Source organism: Schistosoma mansoni, chromosome 1 (assembly GCF_000237925.1).
Source record: "Schistosoma mansoni strain Puerto Rico chromosome 1, complete genome".
Lineage (NCBI taxonomy): Eukaryota > Metazoa > Platyhelminthes > Trematoda > Strigeidida > Schistosomatidae > Schistosoma > Schistosoma mansoni.
The window spans coordinates 52,343,796-52,367,652 of NC_031495.1; the positions used below are offsets into that span (position 1 = coordinate 52,343,796).

At 32.0% G+C, this 23,857-nt stretch overlaps 1 protein-coding gene across 1 annotated transcript in view; it reads left to right on the plus strand.

Moving 5' to 3' along the window:
* Positions 1-23,857, plus strand: part of Smp_174040 (neurotracting/lsamp/neurotrimin/obcam related cell adhesion molecule) — a gene marked incomplete at both ends in the record, with an annotated part of 46,634 nt that overhangs the window by 3,123 nt on the left and 19,654 nt on the right. The window contains 6 exons of the mRNA XM_018794815.1: positions 3,567-3,845; positions 15,979-16,088; positions 17,964-18,145; positions 20,893-21,027; positions 22,586-22,691; positions 23,331-23,583. Coding sequence (XP_018649190.1) covers positions 3,567-3,845; positions 15,979-16,088; positions 17,964-18,145; positions 20,893-21,027; positions 22,586-22,691; positions 23,331-23,583 — 1,065 coding nt within the window. The remainder of the gene's footprint in view (positions 1-3,566; positions 3,846-15,978; positions 16,089-17,963; positions 18,146-20,892; positions 21,028-22,585; positions 22,692-23,330; positions 23,584-23,857) is intronic.

Below are 23,857 nucleotides of genomic sequence, written 5' to 3' on the forward strand. Positions count from 1 at the left end.
TCATAGTTGAAATCATGAATCGATTGAAGCTAGACCACAGTGGAAAACCTGGAAACATTGGATGGCCGTTTCGTCCTATTGTGAGACTCCTCAGCAGTGCGCATCCACGATCCAGCCTGGCAAGATTCGAACCCAGAACCTACCAGTCTCGCGCCAGAGCACTTAACCGTCCAGTGCTTGGTTTTCCATGGTGGTCTAGCTTCAATCGACTAATGATTTCAACTATGAAAATACTGAAATCTCCACAAAAACCCTTCTGATTTCAATAACTTATCTAATTATTTTTATTGGGAATAGCGAGTGAGTAACGTTTAACGTCAATTTCCTACAGGTATTCTAAGTCATGCTGTTTATTGGTAAATTTAGTTGAAATCATAAAATCTTTATCATTATGTAAGATTGCTCCTATTTGCCAAACAAATTTACCACCTAATAAAGTAGCAATCCATATTTTATTAACCAGACTATGGTAGGGATTTCAAATATTCATTTGAAATAGTGTTCTCATAATAATATCCTTGGAAAATACTTGTTTGTCTTCTACTTAGTGATCCATTTTCAATATACTCTATATGAGAAACGGGTTAAGTTTATTTAGGTTAAATAATTTATAAATCACCATTAACGGCAAGTTGGTTCGTCAAGAATAATCACTTATTTTCACCAAGTTGGTTTTGCATTGAATCATAGATATGTTAAAAAAGTACTGAATAACCCTAGCATTTTCTTTCGCATTAAAAAAATGAATTTATTCTAGAATGAAATGGTCATCTTTCAGATGCTTGAACAACAGTTGATATGATTGTAATCTCCGAGTTTCATTTTAAATTGTAAACTGTTTTCACAACCAACAATAGCTTTACCAATACTTCGGAAGCCTTTTTAGCATAATAAGCTGTAGATTTTGTTTATATTTATGCTTATGTAATGAACAAAAACTTGGTTAGAGTAAACCAATGTATTCTGTTATGCAAACTTACACATTGTGTTAGTAAAACACGAAACTAATTCACTAAATATACTATTTGTCTATCTTCGTTGAGTTGTCCCTTATAAAATTCAACGTTCTTTCATTCCTGTTGTTACTTTGATTGATTTCTGTTTCTCTTTCCCTTCTCTTTGTTGCCCTCTTCTGTCCATCAGAATCCTACTTTCAATTCCTGGTACATGCCATTTATGTCTGTGCGTACAAGTAGTTCACACCACACTTAGAATAGCTTAGTACTTTGTGAAATGTATATTTTCTACTGATGATAATTATTAGAATTATCAGTTGATCGTTATGTGAATAATGACAATTAAAATGTCAGATTTATCTTTTGTCACTGAATTATCTTGTATCAGCTGACTATTTGAATGTATGAGTATAATAGGACTTTCTCATGAAGCGAAAAATTTCGTTATAAAAGTTTAATAGATGAATTTCAGGTTGTGATTATATAACTCATATGTACAGTAATATACATTAACCAAAAAATGTATAACACCTTTCCTATAATTACGATCATTTACGGTTAATTTTGTCAAGCCCTCTTACTAACTTATTTAACAGACGGTAACAATTTGTCTATTCGTCACATGAGACAGCATACGCACATATTCTTCACTCTACCTTAAGTATTCGTTGCTTGAATATCACTCGATGGATCATTCGCTTTCCCATGTATATTTTTGCTTGAATCTTTTTAATCGTTTCGCTTAGATCCTATTTGAATCTGTATCCGCTTACTCGCTCTCATTAGCCTTTCTGGTCAAATTCGCTTGATGTGCTTGTAACTTTATTATCCGCGCTATTCAATAATAAACTTTAGTCGGCGCTTCGTATTGCCTTCTGAATTTATACACCTTTGGGATTTATTTAATAACGGTTATCACGATGATTGATGAACGAAGCCTAAGGAAATTATCTCTAATCTAAGCCACTACAAACGTACGAATAATACAATACTCCGCTCATAATTTAAAGCCAAAGAGAAAATTTTTATTAAGAATGTTTTCATTTGAGTTGTATTTTCTCCGTATTTGTTTCTTCTAACTTCCCTGTTGAAGTTTGAAAGACTCGCAATCTAATTGTTCAAAAGAATAAAGGAAGTGAACTTATATCAAAGAGTTTCCTTCAAAAGTAATTGGTGGTATAATTACTTGGAAATTAAAGAAATTCTCCATAGCCAATCGCTAATTCTTCTGCATTTTCTATGTAAAAGTTTAAACAAAACATTCAGATTGAAACTTAGACCAGTCATAATTAATATACGCGGGCTATTCAAAGTATCATGGGATATTGCGAAGGTTGAACTGTCGTATTTTTTTATACGAAAAAACCAAAAATATTTATATGTGCCCTATTATTATACACTGTAGAGATTTTTAAACATTATCTACTTGATCAATCGTATGTATGCAAAGAGCCTCCTAAAAGATTATCAGCCTATTAAGTCACTTAATAGGAACTGTAGCATCATAAAACAGTGTCTTAGCTATTTTGCAACAGCGACAAAGTTTATCGATTTGCATTTATGAATCTATGTTAAGTAATAAACACCAATTGAAGTGTAATTTATGATGCTTTCCGAATTACTGACAATTTCCTTTAAGTAACTTATTCAAATTGGATACTGAACAGGATGTCTTTCATGTTAAATTCCCCAATATATTAATTGTCACTGGTGTGAAACATGTAGTGTAGGTTGCTATATTAAGCACACATAACTTATTCTAGCTTTCATACACGCCAATTTATTCGTTCTACTTGAATCACATTTTGACCTTGATAATCAATCGCTTATCAACCTTGACCGTTTTTATATGAACGTATGTGTGTGAATTTTTTACTCTATTCATCACACGTCTGTAACTTATTTTTGTTCGGCTATAAATATCAATTAACGATTGATTAAATCGAGTTGGCTCGCATGCCTTCTCCACTGCGCGTCATTTAGTTTCGCTTCTCGCTCTCCCCTATTCGCTTCCTTCGCTCCGTCTCCCCGATTGTTTGTTCAGACTAAAGATTGTACGAAATAAACGTGTTCAAAACTTCATTCTCGTATACGACTTATTTAATTCCGTTATTCACCAACGCGATTTCAATCTACGATTATACATGCATATGTAAATTTCAATAACAATAACGATCCAAATGGGGTCAGATAAAGGGTCACTAATAACAGACTGTATAAATAGTATCATTTTGATGGAAGCTAGAAAATAATTTATTTGGCTAAAAACATCATCGAGGAATTACTTCGCGTATCCAAGATCTTACCTAAATATTTTTATAGTTTCCATTTGTAGTTACTCTCAAATTCTTTCTGGATTTAAAATCGTACTTATTAGACTTTAATTACCTATTTCATGTGTACAACTATCATTCCAATAGTAAAATTTATTGGAGATTAGAAATTTGATAAAAATAGTGAAATACGAAATGAAACTATATTTTTTAATTTTATTGCCCTGTGCTGACAGTTTAGATTTACAAAAATCAATTAAAGAGTTTTGGTATTTATTTAACCGCAAAAGGATCAGTAATTCATTTCACTACATTGCTTTTTCTTCTTTTATTATAGGAAGGTAAACTTGTATTGGAAACACCGCAACTCATATTACCAGTCGCTGACAAAAGCGGTCATATTCATAATATTCTTCTTTCAACTGAGAGAGAACGGACGCACTGGCGATCCGCTTTAGAACAACTGTTAGATAAACCCCCTCAAATTACTGATAAATTTGATTCTGCAAGACGCCCTACTCCAGAAAAACTAAGTACAGATTATTTTCCTTCACTATCGCGAAGCCGTAGTTCTTCGATTGGAGACATTAGCGAACGCCTGAAGAAATATAAACACGTGAGTTCCTTGATTATGTAAATATAAGCTAAGGATAATACATAGTATATTTAAGACTAATATTATACTCATTCAGATTAATCAGATGGTGAATACGACAGTGAAACGAAAGTTACAAGTGATACATCATGTATATAAAACTACAAACTGTAAAAAGGGACTAGATGTTTAAATCAGGGATTGATAAAGATTATAGGATAAGATCAAAGTAAAGTGTCAAAGAGAGAAATATCAATGAAACATCAAATAAGTTTGTAAGTGGAAGTATATATATTTAGTATATCGTTTTAACTGATGAGCTTTAGTATCATACCTAATGTCATGTTGTGGTTAAACCAAAGTCATTACTGTTTACCAATCTACAGAATATGACTACCAAATCAGTTCCAGCTTCCAGTTTCATACTGAACATCATGTACAGAAATCTTGAAATTCGATTATTATACTCTTGCTCTTGGTCACCTTTTAATTTCTTTTATGATCTCTATAAATTTATATGAATATTAGATGGAGTAGATAGTTTGATAGAAATTGGTCACCAAGTACACAGAAGGCATTATATGTAAAAATTATGTTTCAAATAAACTTGATAATTGAAAGTTAAAGAATTTCAACATTTCGTCTAGCTGTGGTGTATGTTACTTATGTCTGTCAACATACGTAGTATGTAACACCAATCAGAAGTGGAAAACCTGTCAGCAAAAGGCTCAGTAGAATCGAGTTGAAGAGGAAAGAAGGGAAAATGGAAAGGAATTGTGAACTCCTAGAATCATATAGAATGTTAAGGGCAAACGATGGAAATTTGTAAATGAACTATTCCGTGTATAGTTCTTATATTTTATGAACATACTCTGTATTTTGTATTACGTTACATGTGGCTATTCAGACCTGTCCCGCCTGTGTTCTTGTTCATTATACAGCTACTTCAGGATAACTACAAAATCTCTAAAAATATTGAGTGTTCTAGAAGATTCTATAATATTTCATTCGATCAACAATCATTCAGTCGTTTATATCACTTTACTTACTTGGAATAAATTTAAATACAAAGCATTGACATCTGGCTTTATGGGTGAAGTGATATAAAAGCAGATGAACTTTTGCAAATTTTCTTCCGATGTGCTTAAGCGCTTAATTTGATTAAGACTAATATTTGTGGAGTTATTAGACCTTAGACATTAATTTAACTTAGATTATGAACACTTAGGATAATTCCGCTGATTTACCACTAAGTAGTAATCAATGTTATGTTTGTCGAGTCCTTTAGTGTTGGTTGAATTCCATTGGTCCAGTTATAATGCCGTTACTAATCTAAAGGATTCAACATCGCGTACACTATAGTGAGATATCAGGAGTTATAGGTAGTCGTCAGGTAAAACCGCTGATTCATCTGATACTCGGTAGTTGTGATTATGCTTAAACTTATGGTTTAATTAATTATTAATAATGCACAATCCGATAGGTCTGTTTTATGAAGGATTAAGCGGATTCAAGTAATCACTATAAAACCATAATTCTTACTCATGGTCAATACTAAGTGTATTTCATATTCATCTCAGTTACTCTTAGAATATTTATTAATCCGGCTTTCTAAATAGCGAAATAACCTTACTCCTAATCATACAATGGAAATACAGGACTATTCATGGATGTTAACTGACCATTATGTTTATAAACAACATAAATTTGTACTTCATACCGATTTGTTATCATAGTAAACTCTATATCACCTTTTTAAAGCTATTTTACTAGTATATATGTAATCATTGATTGTTTACACTACAAACTTTTAGCTACTTTCTGATCATAATGATCAAACATTTGATAAACGTTTACAATTTGATTATAATTTCGAGCACCTAGTTAGGAACGGAATTAGGAAAGCGACAAATATTTTTTAATCAGGTATCCATTTACTGGAAGACCACCTGTTTACTTTACATGTTCGTTCGTTTTGATTTGTTTCTTCAAACTATTTCTCTTTCGATTCAACTTCAGTATTGTGTTCATTAAGTCGTTTCACAAGGTCTCTTGATTGTATTTTTAAAGCAGATTATATTATATTGCCTATTAAATCAGTCTATATAAGTATCGCAGCCGAATCGGGTATTAGCCATATGTGAATAAAGATATAGTATTCGTTGAGTTCCAAAGATTCAAAGTAACAGTGAGTATCATACACTTAATTTAAAGTCAAGAATACTTGAAAAGAATCAATTTCCAACACAGCCCAAATTCAGTTTTGAGAATTGAAAAACAGTTAATTATTTTGTTTGAAACTGGTAACCTAGGTATAATGCAAGGATAGCTAAGAATAAAAATGTACATTTTGAAACTGAAAGATAAAATATGAATTATCGCACAATTGCATGGTGATTGCTCAGTTTCAATAAAACGAAATAATTATTTTAGATAAGAAATAGTTAATTGCCTGAGATACAATGATGCATCTTAATTAAAATGTATTAAAAAAGGTCAAGTCAATGTAAAGATGTATTCAAAAGATGACAAGCCATTTTTGTTTAACCCACGTTGTTGTATATTTTGTGAAAATAATTTTTGTAAATATGATAAAACATTTGAGACTAGGTAGAATTTTCTCTTCTTTTATAGTCAAATCTACTATTTAAGACGTTCAATACATTAAACTGATCTAGTTGAGACTCAGTTGTTACATCTGAAAACTGATTGTTTGTACGTAGTTAGCAAAATAATTAGTTTTAAACTGGTCTAAACTTTAAAATTCTCTTACCTAACATTATTACGAACACAGTTTCTTAAAATTTATTATCCCAGTATTGTATATTTCAAGTAAATTCTCGTAACAATAACAAACTGTACATTGTCAACCTTTAATACAAGGACTAGTAAAGTAAATCTTGGAAAAGCATCTGACTTGACCAGTAATCAGTACAGGGAAAACAGAACCTGGCCACATAACACGGACATGTTTTCAAACAGAAAATCTGATAACACGAAGTAAATTAACTAACTGGAATGTGGAGTGTTGCTTAACATGGAAATACTATTTGTTGCTAACAGATATATGTTAACATCTCAACGAAAATCAAATAATATTAGTTTATGACGCCTTATCACTGAGTACCTGTTACTCAACTTGAGAGTGAACTCAGAATTCAAGACTAAATAAATATGCATCATCTCTTGGTTTTCAACTATATTTCAAATTATATTCAGGAACGATAAAAAACTATCTTCATAACCTGAACCAATCTAAATTGATCACAGACGTTTATTCTATGTGTGTATGTATATTCCGTCAGCTGCTTCATCATAAAATCAAAATTCAAGTCATTATAGAGTCAACTAAATAAAACTACTGATTTTACTCCTTTCTTCTAAGTTAGTAAGAATTCATATTGTTCTCATATTTCTCCAGTTATTATTATTACCTTACTCAACTGTAAGAATACATTAGCGAAGTAGAGAAGATTTCAATAATTAGTATGAGAATTCGACAACTGATCTTACCGTAATTGAATTCCTTCCTTTCCTATCAATCAAGTATTGTTTTTATGATTATTAAGAAATGTATTTGTTAAATTGTTTTGCGATTTGCTTTTTCTCCTTTCCTTATCAGATGGTTAAACTAAACAGAGTTGGTCTCTCAATAATTGACAGTAAGTTAAGCAGTTACTTTCCATTCGCTTTAAAGTCTTTTTTCACAAAAGATCTAAATTAAATAGAACAGATGCATTGTAGGAACAATGGAATCCAAGAAAGTGCCTTTCTTCTCATCTGGAACTTGACTGAATGTATTGTAAAGACAATGGACCACTAGATTATTATGGTTGTTACCACAAAAGTCAAATACCTTGAAATCGATCACATATCGACAGCTAGGCAAGTCGAAATCAGCACTAAACTGACCAGCTCTACTTCTTGAATCCCAATGGTTCCTTAGATGACCTTTCTTTGTGGTATAAATTATGTTCTGCTAGACAAATTACGATACTATCAAGAGTTTGAATTTGAGAATGACAAATGAACTACAACCATTGTTGAAATAGTTAAAATGTCGATCGCCTAAATATCGCTCGATGAATCATTCTCTTCCTCGTGTATATATGTAATCGAATCTTATTAACTGTCTTGCCTTGCTTCTCTTCACCTTGATTCGATTTGACTATAAATCCGTTTCTGTATCCGTTCGTTCACACACATTATCCTTCCTGATCTAATTCGCTTGATGTACTAGTAACTTTGTTATCTGTGCTGTCCAATAATAAACTGTAGCCGCAGCTTCGTATCTCCTGGTTTCGAAAACCGTTGTGACTTATATAATAACTGTTATCAAGGTGACTGATTGACGAAGCTAAACCATTACAAATCAAGTGAAACATCAATCAAATGAAAAAATCCATAATATATCCAGATCAGAAGGGGCTTTTGTGGAAATTTCAATAATTTCATAGTTGAAATCATGATTCAATTGAAGCTAGACCACCATGGAAAACCTGAGAGCACTGGATGGCCGTCTCGTCCTATTATGAGACTCCTCAGCAGTGCGCATTGACGATCCCGCCTCGCGAGATTAAAACCCAGGACCTATCAGTCTCGCGCTTGAGCGTTTAACTACTAGACCACTGAGCCGGCCGGTATCCAACGGTGTTAATGTCTAACTTCAACCGATCCACCATTGTCTTCAGGGAGTTGAAATCTCCGCAAAAACCCATTCTAGTAATAATCATATACTTACTAGTGACTGACTTCAAGAGATATTTCCTGGAGTGCTAGTGAGAAGCAGTGACCAGTGGAGTTCAACCAGGTCTGTTGTGAGATAGTAACTCACTGAAGACAACACCGTTGGATCCCGGCCTGCTTAGTGGTCTAGAGGTTAAGCGCTCGCGTGCGAGACCGATAGGTCTTGGGTTCGAGTCTCGCGAGGCGGGATCGTGGATGCGCACTGCTGAGGATTTCCACAGTAGGAAGAAACGGCCGTACAGTCCTCACAGGTTTTCTATGGTGGTCTAGTTTCAATTGAATCATGATCTCAACTATAAAATATCCAGGTCACTTAGACGTAACTTATGTACAAATATCATTGCATAACATGATTGATTTCAGTTTATTTCTCTTAAAATATAAATTTCTTCTAGTTGTATAAATGAGTATTTTGTGATAACCAGTTAAACAAATGACTTAAAATATATTTTTAGATGATGAAAGTATAATTCGATTGTATTTTCTGTAATATTTTATCTAAGATAAAATGCATCATGTATAATATTGTTATAAAAAAGAAAAAAAACCAAATCAGTTCTTCTTTACTATCAATTATTAACCAGCTGTTATAAAAGAAGGATAATTCAATCAATATACAGTAGAATCTTTTCCTTTCTGTTTTTCTTAAATATCTTTATTTCTTTCTAAAAGATTTTAAACCAAAGCAGAAAACCAAGATTAAAATCTTTATTTCTTTTCTTTTGAAAAATTTATTCAATAGAAGATGAACCGATAACTGGTTATATCAAAGCTACAGTACATGGAATTGATGGATTAAATGAGAAGAATAGTAAGTTTCAGTGATAATTTCTTGTTAATATTATCTATAGCACTAATTCGTTTTTAATACTTTATAAGCTTTCTATTGATTAACTTTTGTAGGGAATAGTGTATTTACTGTTGTTCAAGGATGATTATTCATAACTAAATTATTTAAATTTCGTCTTGTCTTTTAGATTGGAATAACAAACATAATCCACTTAAGCATTAAGTAACAAAACTTTAAAACAACTCAACGGTATCGTTTACCAAAGCTATACAGTCTTATTTAAAGCTACCCACTTACTTACTGACGTCTGTTACCACTCATGGTGGAGCATAGGCCGCTCACTAGCATTCTCCATCCAATTGTTTCCTACAAAATCCTTTCCGGTTGTTTTCATTTGGTATTCATTTTTTTTATATCCTCGGTGTAGTATATTCTTTGGCCTTCCTCTTTTCCATTTCCCTTCAAGAATCCAAGTTAACGCTTGCCTCATGATGCAGTTTGATGATTTTCGCAATGTATTTTCTAACCACCTTCATCGTCTTTTTCTAATTTCTTCTTCAGTTGGTATTTAAAGTTAGTCAGCATAAATAAAACCAATTTCGATTATTTTCCAGAGGACTAAACATCGATTTGTTTCATTCTATACTTATGTATGCTAACTAACTATAAATACTATTGCACAGTTTTAGTAGATTACATCATTAGAAATAAAAATCCTTTTCATTGAATTATTTTCATTTCTTATCTGTAATTAAGAATACAAATTTCCGTTGTCAATAACACATCAACTTTAATTCTAATGACAACTAACAAATTAACTCTCATAATGATTTTGTGTAGGAAGATTTCAGACATTTGTTGGAAAGTAATTGAACCCATAGAATTTTTTAATACTCTATGAAAGGTTTATAGGTAAACGATGTTCACAATGGGGTTTAGTTTCAAATTCAATAACATACGATTTCATATAGCCTAACTATTTTATAGTTAACACGAATAAAATAGCTGTCCAGTGCTCCCTAGGTTCAAATATTTGTTTAACTCAGTGCATAGTGCTAACTATGGAATTCAACACGTTTCACAAAATGCTGCGATAAAACGTCTTTTTATTGATCCTATTTAGCTAATCACTGCATTAGATGGTTTAATTATTTGATTGTACATATACCGTACAAAAAATACGCAGTACACATCAATTTAATGCTTACTTTAGCTAGTAAATAATTTCAGAAATATTCACCGGTTTTTTTCAACTACAGGCATCAGAAGAACGGTGTTAAAATACCGTACATCATGTTTGATAACATTGAACTAACTCAGCTGAGAAGAAATATTCAGATGTGTATCTATAATAGTATAGTGTAATAGTTTACTCTAGTAACTAGATAGTTAACTTTTAAGATCACAAACACTATAGGATTGTCTTCCCATCATGAACTGTGAGTTAACTAATTAACTACATTAAGTATTAATCAAGGCAAGGGACTGAAAAGTTTCAAAAACTTAGTTGGTTTATATTATGAAATGTGAAATTTTCACATAAATTGTGCAGACATTTCTTCTATATTCAAACTACGAAAATACAACTGAAGTAGGTATATAACTTATATCAGCATAAATGAAGTTATGTACATTTTCTAACCAAATGAAACTGATAAAATTTATGAAGTTTTACTAATACAAACAAATCTAAGGACGTAATCGATATTTAAACTTAAAAATACCTAAGGTGAAGGTTGTATACAAGAAATGAAACTTCAAAGTTAGCTACATTCATTTAATGAAAATATACAGGGTACGTTCCTGTCATACAGCATATACACTATGTAGTTTTTGTGAAATAAAATAATTCAGTCTTAAATCAGGAAAGCATCAAACAGAGAGGAATCAATCGGGTTGATGTCTAAACGTTCATTCCAGAAATATGTTCATTATAGCATTTATGTCCTCTTCTCAATTAGATTAGAGATAGCGCCTAAAGCATTTATTCATTTGTTCTCATGAGTACTGTTATGATGCTTTTCCATTAATTTTATCCTAGCACTCTACCCTTTATTTTTCCCTTCTTGTGATACGAAACCTGACTGTTTCAATCTTTTGGTAAAAGATACATGTCATGGATTTCTAGTGAGAAGCAGTGACCAGTGGAGTTCAACCACGTCTGTTGTGAGATAACATCTCACTGAAGACAACTGGTGAACGGTTGCTCAAACTTCGTGGATTGGTTGAAGTTAGATATTAACACCGTTGGATGTCGACTCAGTGGTCTATCGGTTAAGTGCTCTGGTGCGAGACTGGTAGGTCCTGTGTTCGAATCTCGCAGGGCGAGGTCGTGGGCGCGCACTGCTGAGGAGTCTCATAATAGGGCGAAACGGCCGTCCAGTGCTCCTAGGTTTTCCTGGTAGTCAGCTCATTGACTATGATTCACTATGAAAAAAGAAATGTTTCTATACTAAATTTATTTCATATCTTCAAAAGTAATATATTTAATTCAATTGATGTTAATATGAGATTTATTTTGATTTAATTCCAGGTTATCATGTTCGTATTGAAGTTGATTCATATGGTCAATATGAAGAAGTAGCTTGTACACGTGTTTTACAACAAAGTAATCCACGATGGGAACAGGTAACAACATTTTAAATCTTCATATTCCTTAATTTATCTATTGTTAAGCATGAAAAGATAACTAACTATAAAAAAATGGGAAGTAATACTAAAGTTTACCAATAAGTTTAGATAGAAACAGTTGAAACTAATCCACTACAAATTTGTTTATTTATCAAAATGTTCCTATTAATTTTCAAATATGACAAATAGCAAAGAAGATTATTATTTGTATTATGAAATCGATAAGTTTGTAAAGGTAACAACCTACAAAAGAATGACATTGAAAGTTAATTGAATTGTTACTTTTGTCCACTTATGTTTACTTGATGTCAGAAACGGAAGATGGATATTTCATTCTTGTTTATCAATTAATCCTAACCAGATCGCTAAAAAATGATATCATCCCCCGAAATTTTTAAAGCCTCTAAGTTCAACTCATAAATTAATGATGCAGCTAGTAAGATATTTAAGTTGAAACTCAACATCAAAATAACTAAATTTTGTATATAAGATCGTTAAATAGTGACTAGAATACCATTTCAGTTTTCATTGCTAAATGAATTTATTCAGTTAAAACTTGTAAAACAATATTACGGTATCGTTTTAATACTTGTTGTTTAATAACAAGAATAAAACTAAATCACGTAAATAATTATTAATTGCAGCTAACTATCAAAGTTCCAAGTAAAGGAATTTAGACTATATGAAGCAGTGACTATATTAGCCGATTTGTACTTTAACTATCCCCACATAAGATAAAACAATTGTTTTGAAGTATTCAAAATTTTACTAATACTCAACATAATATCAAAACTTTCATTAAAACTATCCTTAAACTGTTAAAATCCCTAAAATGATCAACTTATCTCAACCTACATGGAATTTTAGCTTAGAACGTCTAAGAAAACCATCCAAGGTAATAATACAACAAAGATCTTGGTTTAGTCTCAAAACCTCCCTGCTCATTAATCGGAAATTCTTCAGTGTTGTATTAATTTCAGTTTTCATTCATTTATATCTCTTACAAAAAGTAATCCTGCTACCTTTATAGTTTGAAACAACCAAAACTATTTCTTAATTTTCATTGTTGCCAGAACATTTGACTGATCGAGTTCATGAACTTAAAATATAAGATGCTGGAGATTAAAGAGTATTCATTTTTATAAATCATTGTAAAGAAACATAACTTTTTTTAAAATATTCTATTTATTTATAGTCATTTGATTTAGAAGTGGATGGTGCATGGACAATATGTTTTATATTATATGTTCATCAAGAAATGTTAGCAGAATTAGAAGTTTTTGTAAGTATATCCTAATCAATGAAATATTTTTTGTTTTATTTATTAAAAAATCTACATAGTAACTAAAATTATTCAATATTATGTATATCTTTTTGATTCATGATGCTTTTGAGGTAGTTCATTAAAAATACGGAGCTCAGTTCTTTCACACTTGATCGATAGCGGTTAAATAGTTGACAGAAATAAGTCATTTAAAGTTATTTATCGTATTCCTACTAATTTTCTTTATAGGGTTCGATCTCGTCTCTTACACATAGCAGAAGTTATAGGAATTCGAGTCAATAATCCAAGTCTTTGTGTTCATAAGGAATTTGTAACACCCTTATCTTTCCCTTGGCCCTTTATTTCCCATACTCTTTCTTCGTTTACTTTTTTCTTCACCCCCTCTTACCAATTATTTATTTATTTTTTCAAATATACGTTTTACGGTCCAATTATCTGAACACTTCTTTATTGCGTAATCTTATAATTTTTTATGAATTTAATTTCAGTGTCTATATTTTTCTAATCATTGACCTATTTCCCATTATGTAACGGTGATTAAAGCCTTTGTTATTCTTATCATAACTAGTACATCTGTCATCACACTACCAATTTGTACTTTTCACTTATTATTTTTAGTTATGTAATCTATTCCACTGTTATCATTGACTCATAAACTGCCTTGATTGGTTTAATAATTTCGTATTTGCATATAAATATTACTGTATATTAGAGTGAAGCCTGATGATGATCTAATTGAAGACAATATTGTTCGCTTATATATGTTGTTCTAAATCACAATATGGGAAATTTTAAAATCCATTAGAAATGACAAATACTTTTAAATGATGATTATGTTAGAGGTAGTTAAGGAGAATTGAACAAGTGTTCAAGAATGAATCTATTCATTGATTTTAATGCTCATAAATGTATTTATTAAAATGACTTTACTTAGAGTGGCTTATAGAACCTACACCACAATATCAAGTAAAGTGTTAGATGAATGATGAAATGATTCATAGTCTTATACTACTTAAATGTAAAATAAACCATAGATTATACATCTTTTTGATTTTCTGACTCGTTTAAATGGAAAGATATTGAACTAATTCTTTTATTCGGATAATATTCCAAATGGAAAGAATTAGTTATGGGTAGAATTGGTTTATCGATTTTTTTCTTTCAACTTATTAGAACTTCAATTAGTATTGTTTGTTTAAATCTTCCCATTGATGGTTTAGGACTGCAACTGGTCAGTCTCTAATTGGCATATGTGCATACCGTGCGTATTGCCTTGATATAGCCTGATATAAAAATAAAGTAAAGTAAATAACCAATTACAATAACATGCATTATTAATTTCTCTCTAATATTTTAGTTAGATCTAGAAACATTAAAAAATAACTCACAGATAGATGCGAATATATTAACAAACGAAAATCCTCCACGTGATGTAAGTTTATACAATTTATGATAAGTTTGTAATTTACTTCACTTGGTATTGTTTACTTGAATCTTCTGATTGATGTTTAAGATTGTAATTGATCAGCCTTTTATTGGTATATGTGCATACTGTGCGTATTGCCTTGATATTGCATTAATTCACAAGTATTATTAGCAAAGATGGATAGTGGATAGCAGTAGAATCCAGGACGAAACGCGCGTCCTACATTTTACTGCTAGTCACGATCCATCTTTGTTTATAATATACTGTTTTGAAAAGAAGAATCTCAATTGATATTCTAAACATGTATATGATCAAATATGATTATTTATATTTAAAAGAAACAGTTGGATCTATAACTGTAGTAAACGAGAACATACAAGTGAGAACAAAATTACAGAATGTCTTATTAAAATCTGAGAACCATACAATAAATACTTCATTTACAAAATGTCAATCAATCGTCTCAGACTGGATTGTTCCTTCGTTTCTGCACCAGTCATTCTATGTTCTCGTTCTCTTTTCTTTTATCTTCTTAACCTTCTATAGCCAGGTATTTCACTTTCGACTGATGATACACACTACTTATATCTGTCGACATCAGTAGCACACACCAGAATAATGATACTTTTAAAAGGAATTCTTTCGAATTTATTTGTTAAAAATGAACTCCCTCAGTCAAATATTCATAATAAAATAATGCAAATTCTGTTGTTTAAATACATTTACAAACATGACTAATTATATAATTATTTAACTGAAATTTAAAGCAGTTGGTTGACTGGAAATGTAATTTTACGATAGGTTCTAGTCACTACTTCAGGACTATTTTTAAATTCCATGAACAACCTACAAATACCAAGTTAGTACAACAAAATGATAATTGAATTTGAAATACATAGATAACATCAGGATTTAGGCTTGTTATCTTTCGTCTATCAGCTGATCTCCCAAACCTAACTACTAACGAACCATCAAGCTACTTACACTAACAGAAATCATGAACTCTGTAGACGTATATCATTTTGTAAACTTGGATTGTTGCTGATTTGCAAATCTGGCTGGCAAAGACCACCTGCAAATAAGTATCCGGACAGTGGAAAGATATAATTCTTTTTATCCTTGTTAAAACAGTTACTTTGCTATTGACTTTCACAGACTTAATTAGTCTACATCCGTTAAATTAAGCACCTACTTTATGTTATTTGTATTAGCTGTTTAAGTGTTTTAAAATTTTTCACAAATATCTCAAACGGTACTGTTTTTTTAAATATCACAGCTAACCTTTTCTGTATCTTTGGAATATGTTGATCAAGTAAATCTTAATAAAAATAGACGGTCTGAAATACGTGGAAATCTATTCGGACGTCATCTAGCGGAGCTTGTAAGGTAAATCGATCGATTTAAGTGCATACACTTTTGAATTTTTAGTTTGTCAAACATTTTGATTTATTCGAGCACTCTGATAAACTTGTTTGATTTCATCAACTAACATTCTTTTATTATCCAAATTTTTTGAACATTGTTAGTCGGAAAACAATCAAAAGTCGTCCAGCAATGATGAGGTCAACTTTGAAACGTTTAGCTAGAGTAAAACAATTATATTGGGCTTCTAAACTTTCGATAAGTTTTCGTATAATTTATGCTTCTGCTGAAAACAGTTAAACAATATGCTTTTGTTCAGCTGTTGTTGATTGCTGTCTTCTTGTTCTTCCTTTCTTGAACCCAAGACAGGATTTCCATAGAGATCCAATTCTTATGATGATGCGTGTTGCGACCCAGAACCTCCTGACATGTTGAAGTTAGTGATTTTTTGGTTCCTTTTCATTTGTCCTCCACAGTTGTTTCCTCTTCTTTCAGTAGATCCTGTAAGGCCTGGAACCTGTTGTTGAGAGTTATCTTGAATTCGTTGAGTTTATCAGTATCTTGAATGACGGTTGTATTCAAACTTTGTAATACTTTTCTCTAGTTGTTCAGTGTTTTGTTAGCTTCAGTTTGATCTTAGCAACCACCAGGCAGGTGGTGAACTAAAGCTATGTCAGCTCCTCTCATGGTTCTCACATCTTCCATTGACCTTCTGAAATTTTTACTGATGCAAATATGATCGATCTGATTTTCTGTAGTGTGATATGGTTAGACACATGTATCCTTGTATATGTGTTTGCAAGGGAATATTGTGCTGCTTATAACCATTTTGTTGAACGCACATAAATTTGCAAATCTATCGCCGTTCACATTCCTTTCTCCCAGTTCCCAGTCCATCACGTCCCATCATATCTACATACTCAGTGTTGTCCATTCAGACTTTGACGTTTAGGTCTCCCATCTGGATCGTCAAGTCCTTTCCTGGTCACTTCGCTATGATCAATTTCAGCCTCTCATAAATTTAATCTTTATTCCCGTCGCTGCTATCATCTATTGGTGCATAGCGTTCATTGTGACCCCCTTCTTCTTTGTTTCGAAAGATGCTTTGATGATCCATGAGATTCCCATCCACACGTGCTCCATGTGCTTCTTTGCACAGCATCAGAGCAACTCCCTGAGTGTGTGGAGCATTTTCTTCTTCGTGATCAGAATACAGTAGCATCGCTGCTCAATCCATCCTTTTCTGTTCAGCTTTGGTCCAGTGAGTTTGACTGAACCCGAACTCCGTCAAGTTGTATCTCCTCATTTACATAGCTATTTGATTGACTCTCCTGGTGTCCAAAACTGTCCGAACATTCCATGTACCTATATTAGTTATTGCTCTGGTTGTTATAAGGATCATCGGTCTCTTGAATTCCAAAGAATCTCAACTTTCACGATGAGACATTATATTTCTTCCTCCAACTCGAAGGACAGAGTTTAAATGGTTTAATTTGTTTATTCTAGTTAGTGCTTTTCTGGCAACGTTGTTTTCTACGAGATGAGGTGGCTGACTATATATCCAACCCTGCTCCTTAGCCTGGTCTTGGAACCGTTGATAACCCTAGAAGAGTTAGGGGTGGAGTTATTGTCACCAGTTGTCTAAAGTCAAAAATCCTGTACGCCATATCAAATCACGTGCATTTTATGCTACAATACAACCTGATCTACGGAACTCGATCAGCACTAAGGCCTAAACAAATATTACATTAAGCGCTACCCAGAAGCCATTTAGTCGATTAATTTTGTAGCTATGGTGAATGCAATACATAAAGACTATATTGTTACAAATGTATAAACTAATTTTTAAGTCACGGATATCTAGTGTATTTTCATTGCTATTCCGTCTTATTTCTATAGGGTTCCAAACGACATCAATAATGATGAGTGTAAAATAAAGTATAAATCTGAAGTTTTTATACCCCGTTTCGTAATCGCATGTGTCGAAGAAATTGAAAGGCGAGGTTTATTAGTAGTTGGAATTTACCGAGTATGTGGTTCCAATGATAATATCAAGGCTTTAAAAAGTGAATTTGATGAAAGTAAGAAAAGTTCCTTATATTTTCGTTTGTTAAAATCTCTGTTTAATGATGAATATGCAATCTTAATGACAATTCTGTAGCTTGTCTCTCATTTATATTCATATCTTTTATTTAATTTCTTTTTCATGAATCATTTCATGAGAGTACTATTAAGTGATAATCTAAGCGATTGTTTTGTACTTTATAACGGGTAATCAAACCTCAATAAGACATAACGATGATGATTCGAACCGACGCTTAGCGAAGCTACTTTGTTGACATAAACTTTTATTTTATGTGTTCATTTCAAAGTCCTCAAAATGTTTATCAAACCATCAACTTTAGACATAACATATCTGAATGATGATTTTCAGCTGAAAACAAAGGAGGATAGATTTAATCACCATTTTGTGCAAGTGAATAACAATGAAACGATAAAAATATGAAGTAAAGTTTAATTAGCTGTGATGTACACTAACCTTTCCTCAATATAAAACTGTTTATAAATGAAAGTAAAATTTTAAAAAATTCAGTTTCAAACTGTCCAATATGAGTAAAAGTAATCATTCACACATTCACAAAAGAAAAAGCAAGATTCTCAAATACAACACAGAGAACACCAACCCAATCACACTTGATGGCGAAACTCTGGAAGATGTGGAAACATTCACGTACCTGGGAAGCATCGTTGATAAACAAGGAGGATCGGATGAAGATGTAAAGGCGAGGATTGGCAAAGCAAGAGCAGCATTTCTACAATTGAAGAACATATGGAACTCAAAACAACTGTCAACTGATTTCAAAGTGAGAATCTTCAATACGAACGTCAAGACAGTCTGTTCTACTGTACGGAGCTGAAACGTCGAGGACTACTACGACCATCATCAGGAAGGTACAAGTATTTATAAACAGTTGTCTACGCAAAATACTCAACATCCATTGGCCGGATACTATCAACAACAGCGTTTTATGGGAGAGGACAAACCAGCTTCCAGCTGGAGAGGAAATTAGGAAAAAACGTTGGAAGTGGATAGAACATACATTAAGGAAATCACCAATGTGCATTACAAGGCAATCCCTAACTTGGAATGGTGAAGGGAAGCGGAAGAGAGGAAGGACAAAGAACACATTACGCCGGGAAATAGAAGCAGATATGAAAACGATGAATGGCAACTGGAGAGAACTGGAAAGGAAGGCTCAAGACAGTTGGATGGAGAATGCTGGTGAGCGGCCTATGCTTCTCGACGAGTGGTAACAGGCGTAAGTAAGTAAGTGGTACTCGAACCCAGTACCGTTCGCTTCAAATGCCATCACGTTATCTACTTAGCTACTGAGTCCTAATAACCACTTGTTTGTACATCAATCTGACAAGTCCCAAATACGACGGAACGCGCGCCCTAGATTTCACTGCTAGCCACTTTCCATCTTTACTTAGAAATTTTATTTTTGCAGAAACATGAGAACATTGTAAAACACTTTAAATTAATAATGATTTTCATAACATCATTGAAAATATGGAACCGTCTAGATAATTATATAAGGATGATTCGTTAAAATGATCAAATATAGATAGAATACTGAACAATTCAAATTTAAAAAATATATCAGTTTAAAGAAAGGCAATGATATCCAATTTGGTGTTTTTTTGTCAGTACTGCATTTTAACTCTACAAGAGATGTTAGTCAATTCTACCTTCAGTTCTTGTATGTTCTAAAAATTATCATGTATTTCCATAGTTTTTACATCTTAAATGTTATATCAAAGAAATAAAGGAAATGTCCTGGAGATTTCTATTTAGAACAATTTTAATTAGTCATGGCAACATTAAAGTGTAAAAGGGCGTTTACTAAGGTTTATTGAAGCCTTAGCCATATGAAAATTCAAACCCCTTTTGTGTATTCAAAAACAGTTTGTTTTCACTTTAAACGTACCCTAGTAATATTAGCTTATTATCCAGAGTGATGAGGTTTCAAATTGTCTTCATATTATTTTTTTATTATCCTTTGTCTCCTTTAACCCTCCGTTTTTTAATCTAGTTGACCTTTTATTTTTATATATAAATGTTCTTAACATGTACATTATGTGTGATCAGATTGTTCGAAATGTATTGCGCTAATCTATCACATAGTTTTGATCATCTTCGTCTTCTTATTACACTATCGAAATTTATTTGAAATTTTACGTTTAAAAGGACTGATATCAATCTTTAGTAAATCTTGTCTCATATTAATAGATAATTAGTGCATATAAAGCAATATAGTTTTTAATTCTGTTTAATCAACGAAATGTACACGGAGTGGTATTGCACAAAAGTATTCTCCCTATAATTCAAACATTTATTAGCAAGATTTCTGAAAGAAAATACAGATTAAAAAAAGAAAGAACAGAATGATTTACAGCTAAAGTGATTACTTTGAATAGTATGTATTCTTTGAGCTGGACAGTTTAATCAAGAAGTTTTCGTTATTGTTCTAGGTAATATAATTAGCTTATACTGAATGTAGAAATGGGAACTTTTCGACTACTTAGATACTTAAGATACTGATTAGGTTCATAAATTTTTGTTACATTTCATAACGTAATAATGAATAGGCACTACATGAATATCCTGAGATTGGATGTAGTGAAAAATACAATGACGTTTAATTTTAATATTTCTTCGAAACTGAGACACAAATAGTATCAGGATTGAGTTAAAAAATCGATTATGTGAAAGGTATGTGACCAATATGTCGTAGTTATCAATTGTATTTCATTTACATTTCAGGTTGCACTTTAGCTATTCAAAGATTACCCCTAGTTGAATTACCGGTGATTACTAGCTTACTAAAACAGTTCTTTCAACATTTACCAGAGAGTCTGATTGATCACACAACTACTATAGCTTTACTTCAAGCAGTTGGTGAGTTTATACTACTACATAAATTTATATCTTCAGGCGATAAAATAATAAAACTATTATGTATAATTTATTTTGGCCATTTTACTCCAATTGAACCAAATTTCTGATAATTTTCTAATACTTTTCAATGCCTGCACATTTTTTTATTTTATAGTCAATTGTTTAAAGCATCTAGATAAAATCTCTGTTCGAAGGTTTGTTTCGCCAAGAGCTTTCTATTGAATTCTACTCTTTACATTCTGAAAATATATTCTGAATCAGACTGAGGTATTTTGATTGAATTGTATCACCTGAAAATGCTTAAATCTTCGTATAGTTTGTCCTCAGACATCCTATCCAAAAGGATGTATAGTTTTATGAACTCATGCTGAAAAACCATACAGTTTTAGTAGGTTTCAAAAACTCGAGTCAAAACACTTAATGATACCATGAGTTTTATATTGTACAGTTAGCGAGATAATATTATTTTATTCGAACAGATCATCTACAATCGTGATGTAATTCTCATTATCATAGGTCACTACGACATATTCTTGTTCATTTGTCAGACTGATCTATATATTTGGAATTTTTCGACCTTTTTTAAGCATTTTTACTTGACTTGTGAACTTATTTTAGTGATATTTGTGGATTTTCGCCTATCATATGAGTTGCCAGCTCAATAAATATTAGTGATTCCTTTAAAATGCTATCCTGACTTCTAGTCACATCAAAGACCAGATTTTAAATGTTTAGTTATCGGGATATTGGAATCACATGCTGAAGAATAAGTAACATCCACTTGTGGAATTTTTATTTCCTCTTCTGATATATACTAAATTCATTTAGTTGGTAAATTAGCCTGTAAAGTATGAGGCTACAAGTAATAGATTCTTGAATGTAATATTTTATAATACAGTGAAAACAACGAATTTCATTTTCTATAATTGATTGCTAGTAACCCTTAATATACCACAATGTTAATGTTGTAAATTATCAATACGACAAGTATACTTACCAATATGGATTAACCTAACAGATTAAAACGTGAATGAGGCAGACATTTTGTTAAAATTTGATAAACATGAACGATTCCTAAGGTCGAAATAACAATCATAATATAGTGATAAACAAATTTTTGTGGTTAGTTTTGATTATTTTAGTTAACAGTATTGGGATTTGTGCAGTTTGCAGTATTTTCGCAGTTGAAATCACGAGTCAGGCTTAACTAGACCACCATTAAAAATCTGGAAGCATTGGACTGTCGTATCGTTCTAATATGAGACAATTCAAAAAGTCCGCATCCACAATCCTGCGTACGAGTCTCGAAACTAGAACACTTTGGTCTCGTGCACCAACGCTTATCCTCTAGACTACTGAGCTGGCAATCGACGGTGTTAATGTCTACCTTTAATTAATTCACGACCTTGCCCAACCCTTCATCCATTGCCTGAGGTGGATGTCTGTATCACACATGACATGGATTGGATTTCAGTTAACTTGATACTAACATTTTTATCCAGAATTTTATGAGACTTTTCATTGGTTCATTTTTACTCTCATATGAATTTACAATTAGAAATTCCTGATGAATCCGTTCGTAATCAACTCATTGAAGATATCCTTGTCAATCTTCCCACCCCAAACCTGGAAACATTCAATTACTTGGCCAATCATTTAGTCACGTAAGTGCCATACATTTCTTACAAAGGCATACAATATACGAAACAGGAACTATTTCATTTTATTCATTGCGGTCTTTTATAGAGATGACCGTGTTCTTGTTTGTTGTTCATTGAGAGATCCCCAAATGTTGACAATAAATGGTAACGGTTGTTTAAAGCTACTCTAAAGTTCTAAGCCAACTTTATGTTTTTAAAAATATCAGTCTTCATAGTTGACGATTTTTTACCCAAAGTATTTGAACTGTGTTACTGTTCACATTTAAAGTGTTATAAACATCCTCAATAAAACGGGAGGATCTATTACGAACTTGACTTAATTTTACATAAAGTTGCTTATCATATGAACAATTTAATGTTTATGGCTGTAATTAGGTTTATGAATACTGATGCTTTGAGTCACAATGTATTATTTATCCTATGACTTACCACTGGTTTTACTAAATAATAATGATAAACCCAAACATTGAACAAAATAAGTTGATTACTGTCGACATTCGATCACTGACTACAAAACAATACGATTCTAAGTATACTTGTCATACATTTCGCTAACAGGTCTCTTCTTATAATATTTCACAGATTAACAGTTATTCATATTTATTTATTATACCAATCACGAATTCATTTATTTCTTTATAGGGTAAGTAATTATAAAGCGCAAAATAAAATGGATTTAGGCAATCTTTCATTAATATGGAGTTACACATTGTTTGAATGTTCATCTGAAACCACACAGTCTACTGAAATGAATGAACAAACTAAAAACGGACCTTCATCGAAATTACACACAGCTGAAATTCAGGCAGCTTTTAGTTTTCAACAGGCAAAAGTATTAAACTGTATCCTGAGGTCAATGAAATCTGGAAAACTGACAGTACCATCTCATAGCAATGTAATTAGACCAGTATATTCATAAATTATAATAAACTTGGTGCTTTTTTTATTTACAAAGTTAGATGCATTTTCTATTGTTCGTTCCGATACTTTTTATTTTGCTCATAAATAGGAATCACAAGAGTTTTGATATTTCCGCCACTGCTTTCTTAAAATCAAGAATTTAATTTATATCCTATTGGTTAGACTTATTGTTATATCTAGAGCTTTGATTCTTACTATTCCGCGTACTACTAGGCTACTTGAACAATAGAACCCGCAACGTCGCAAAA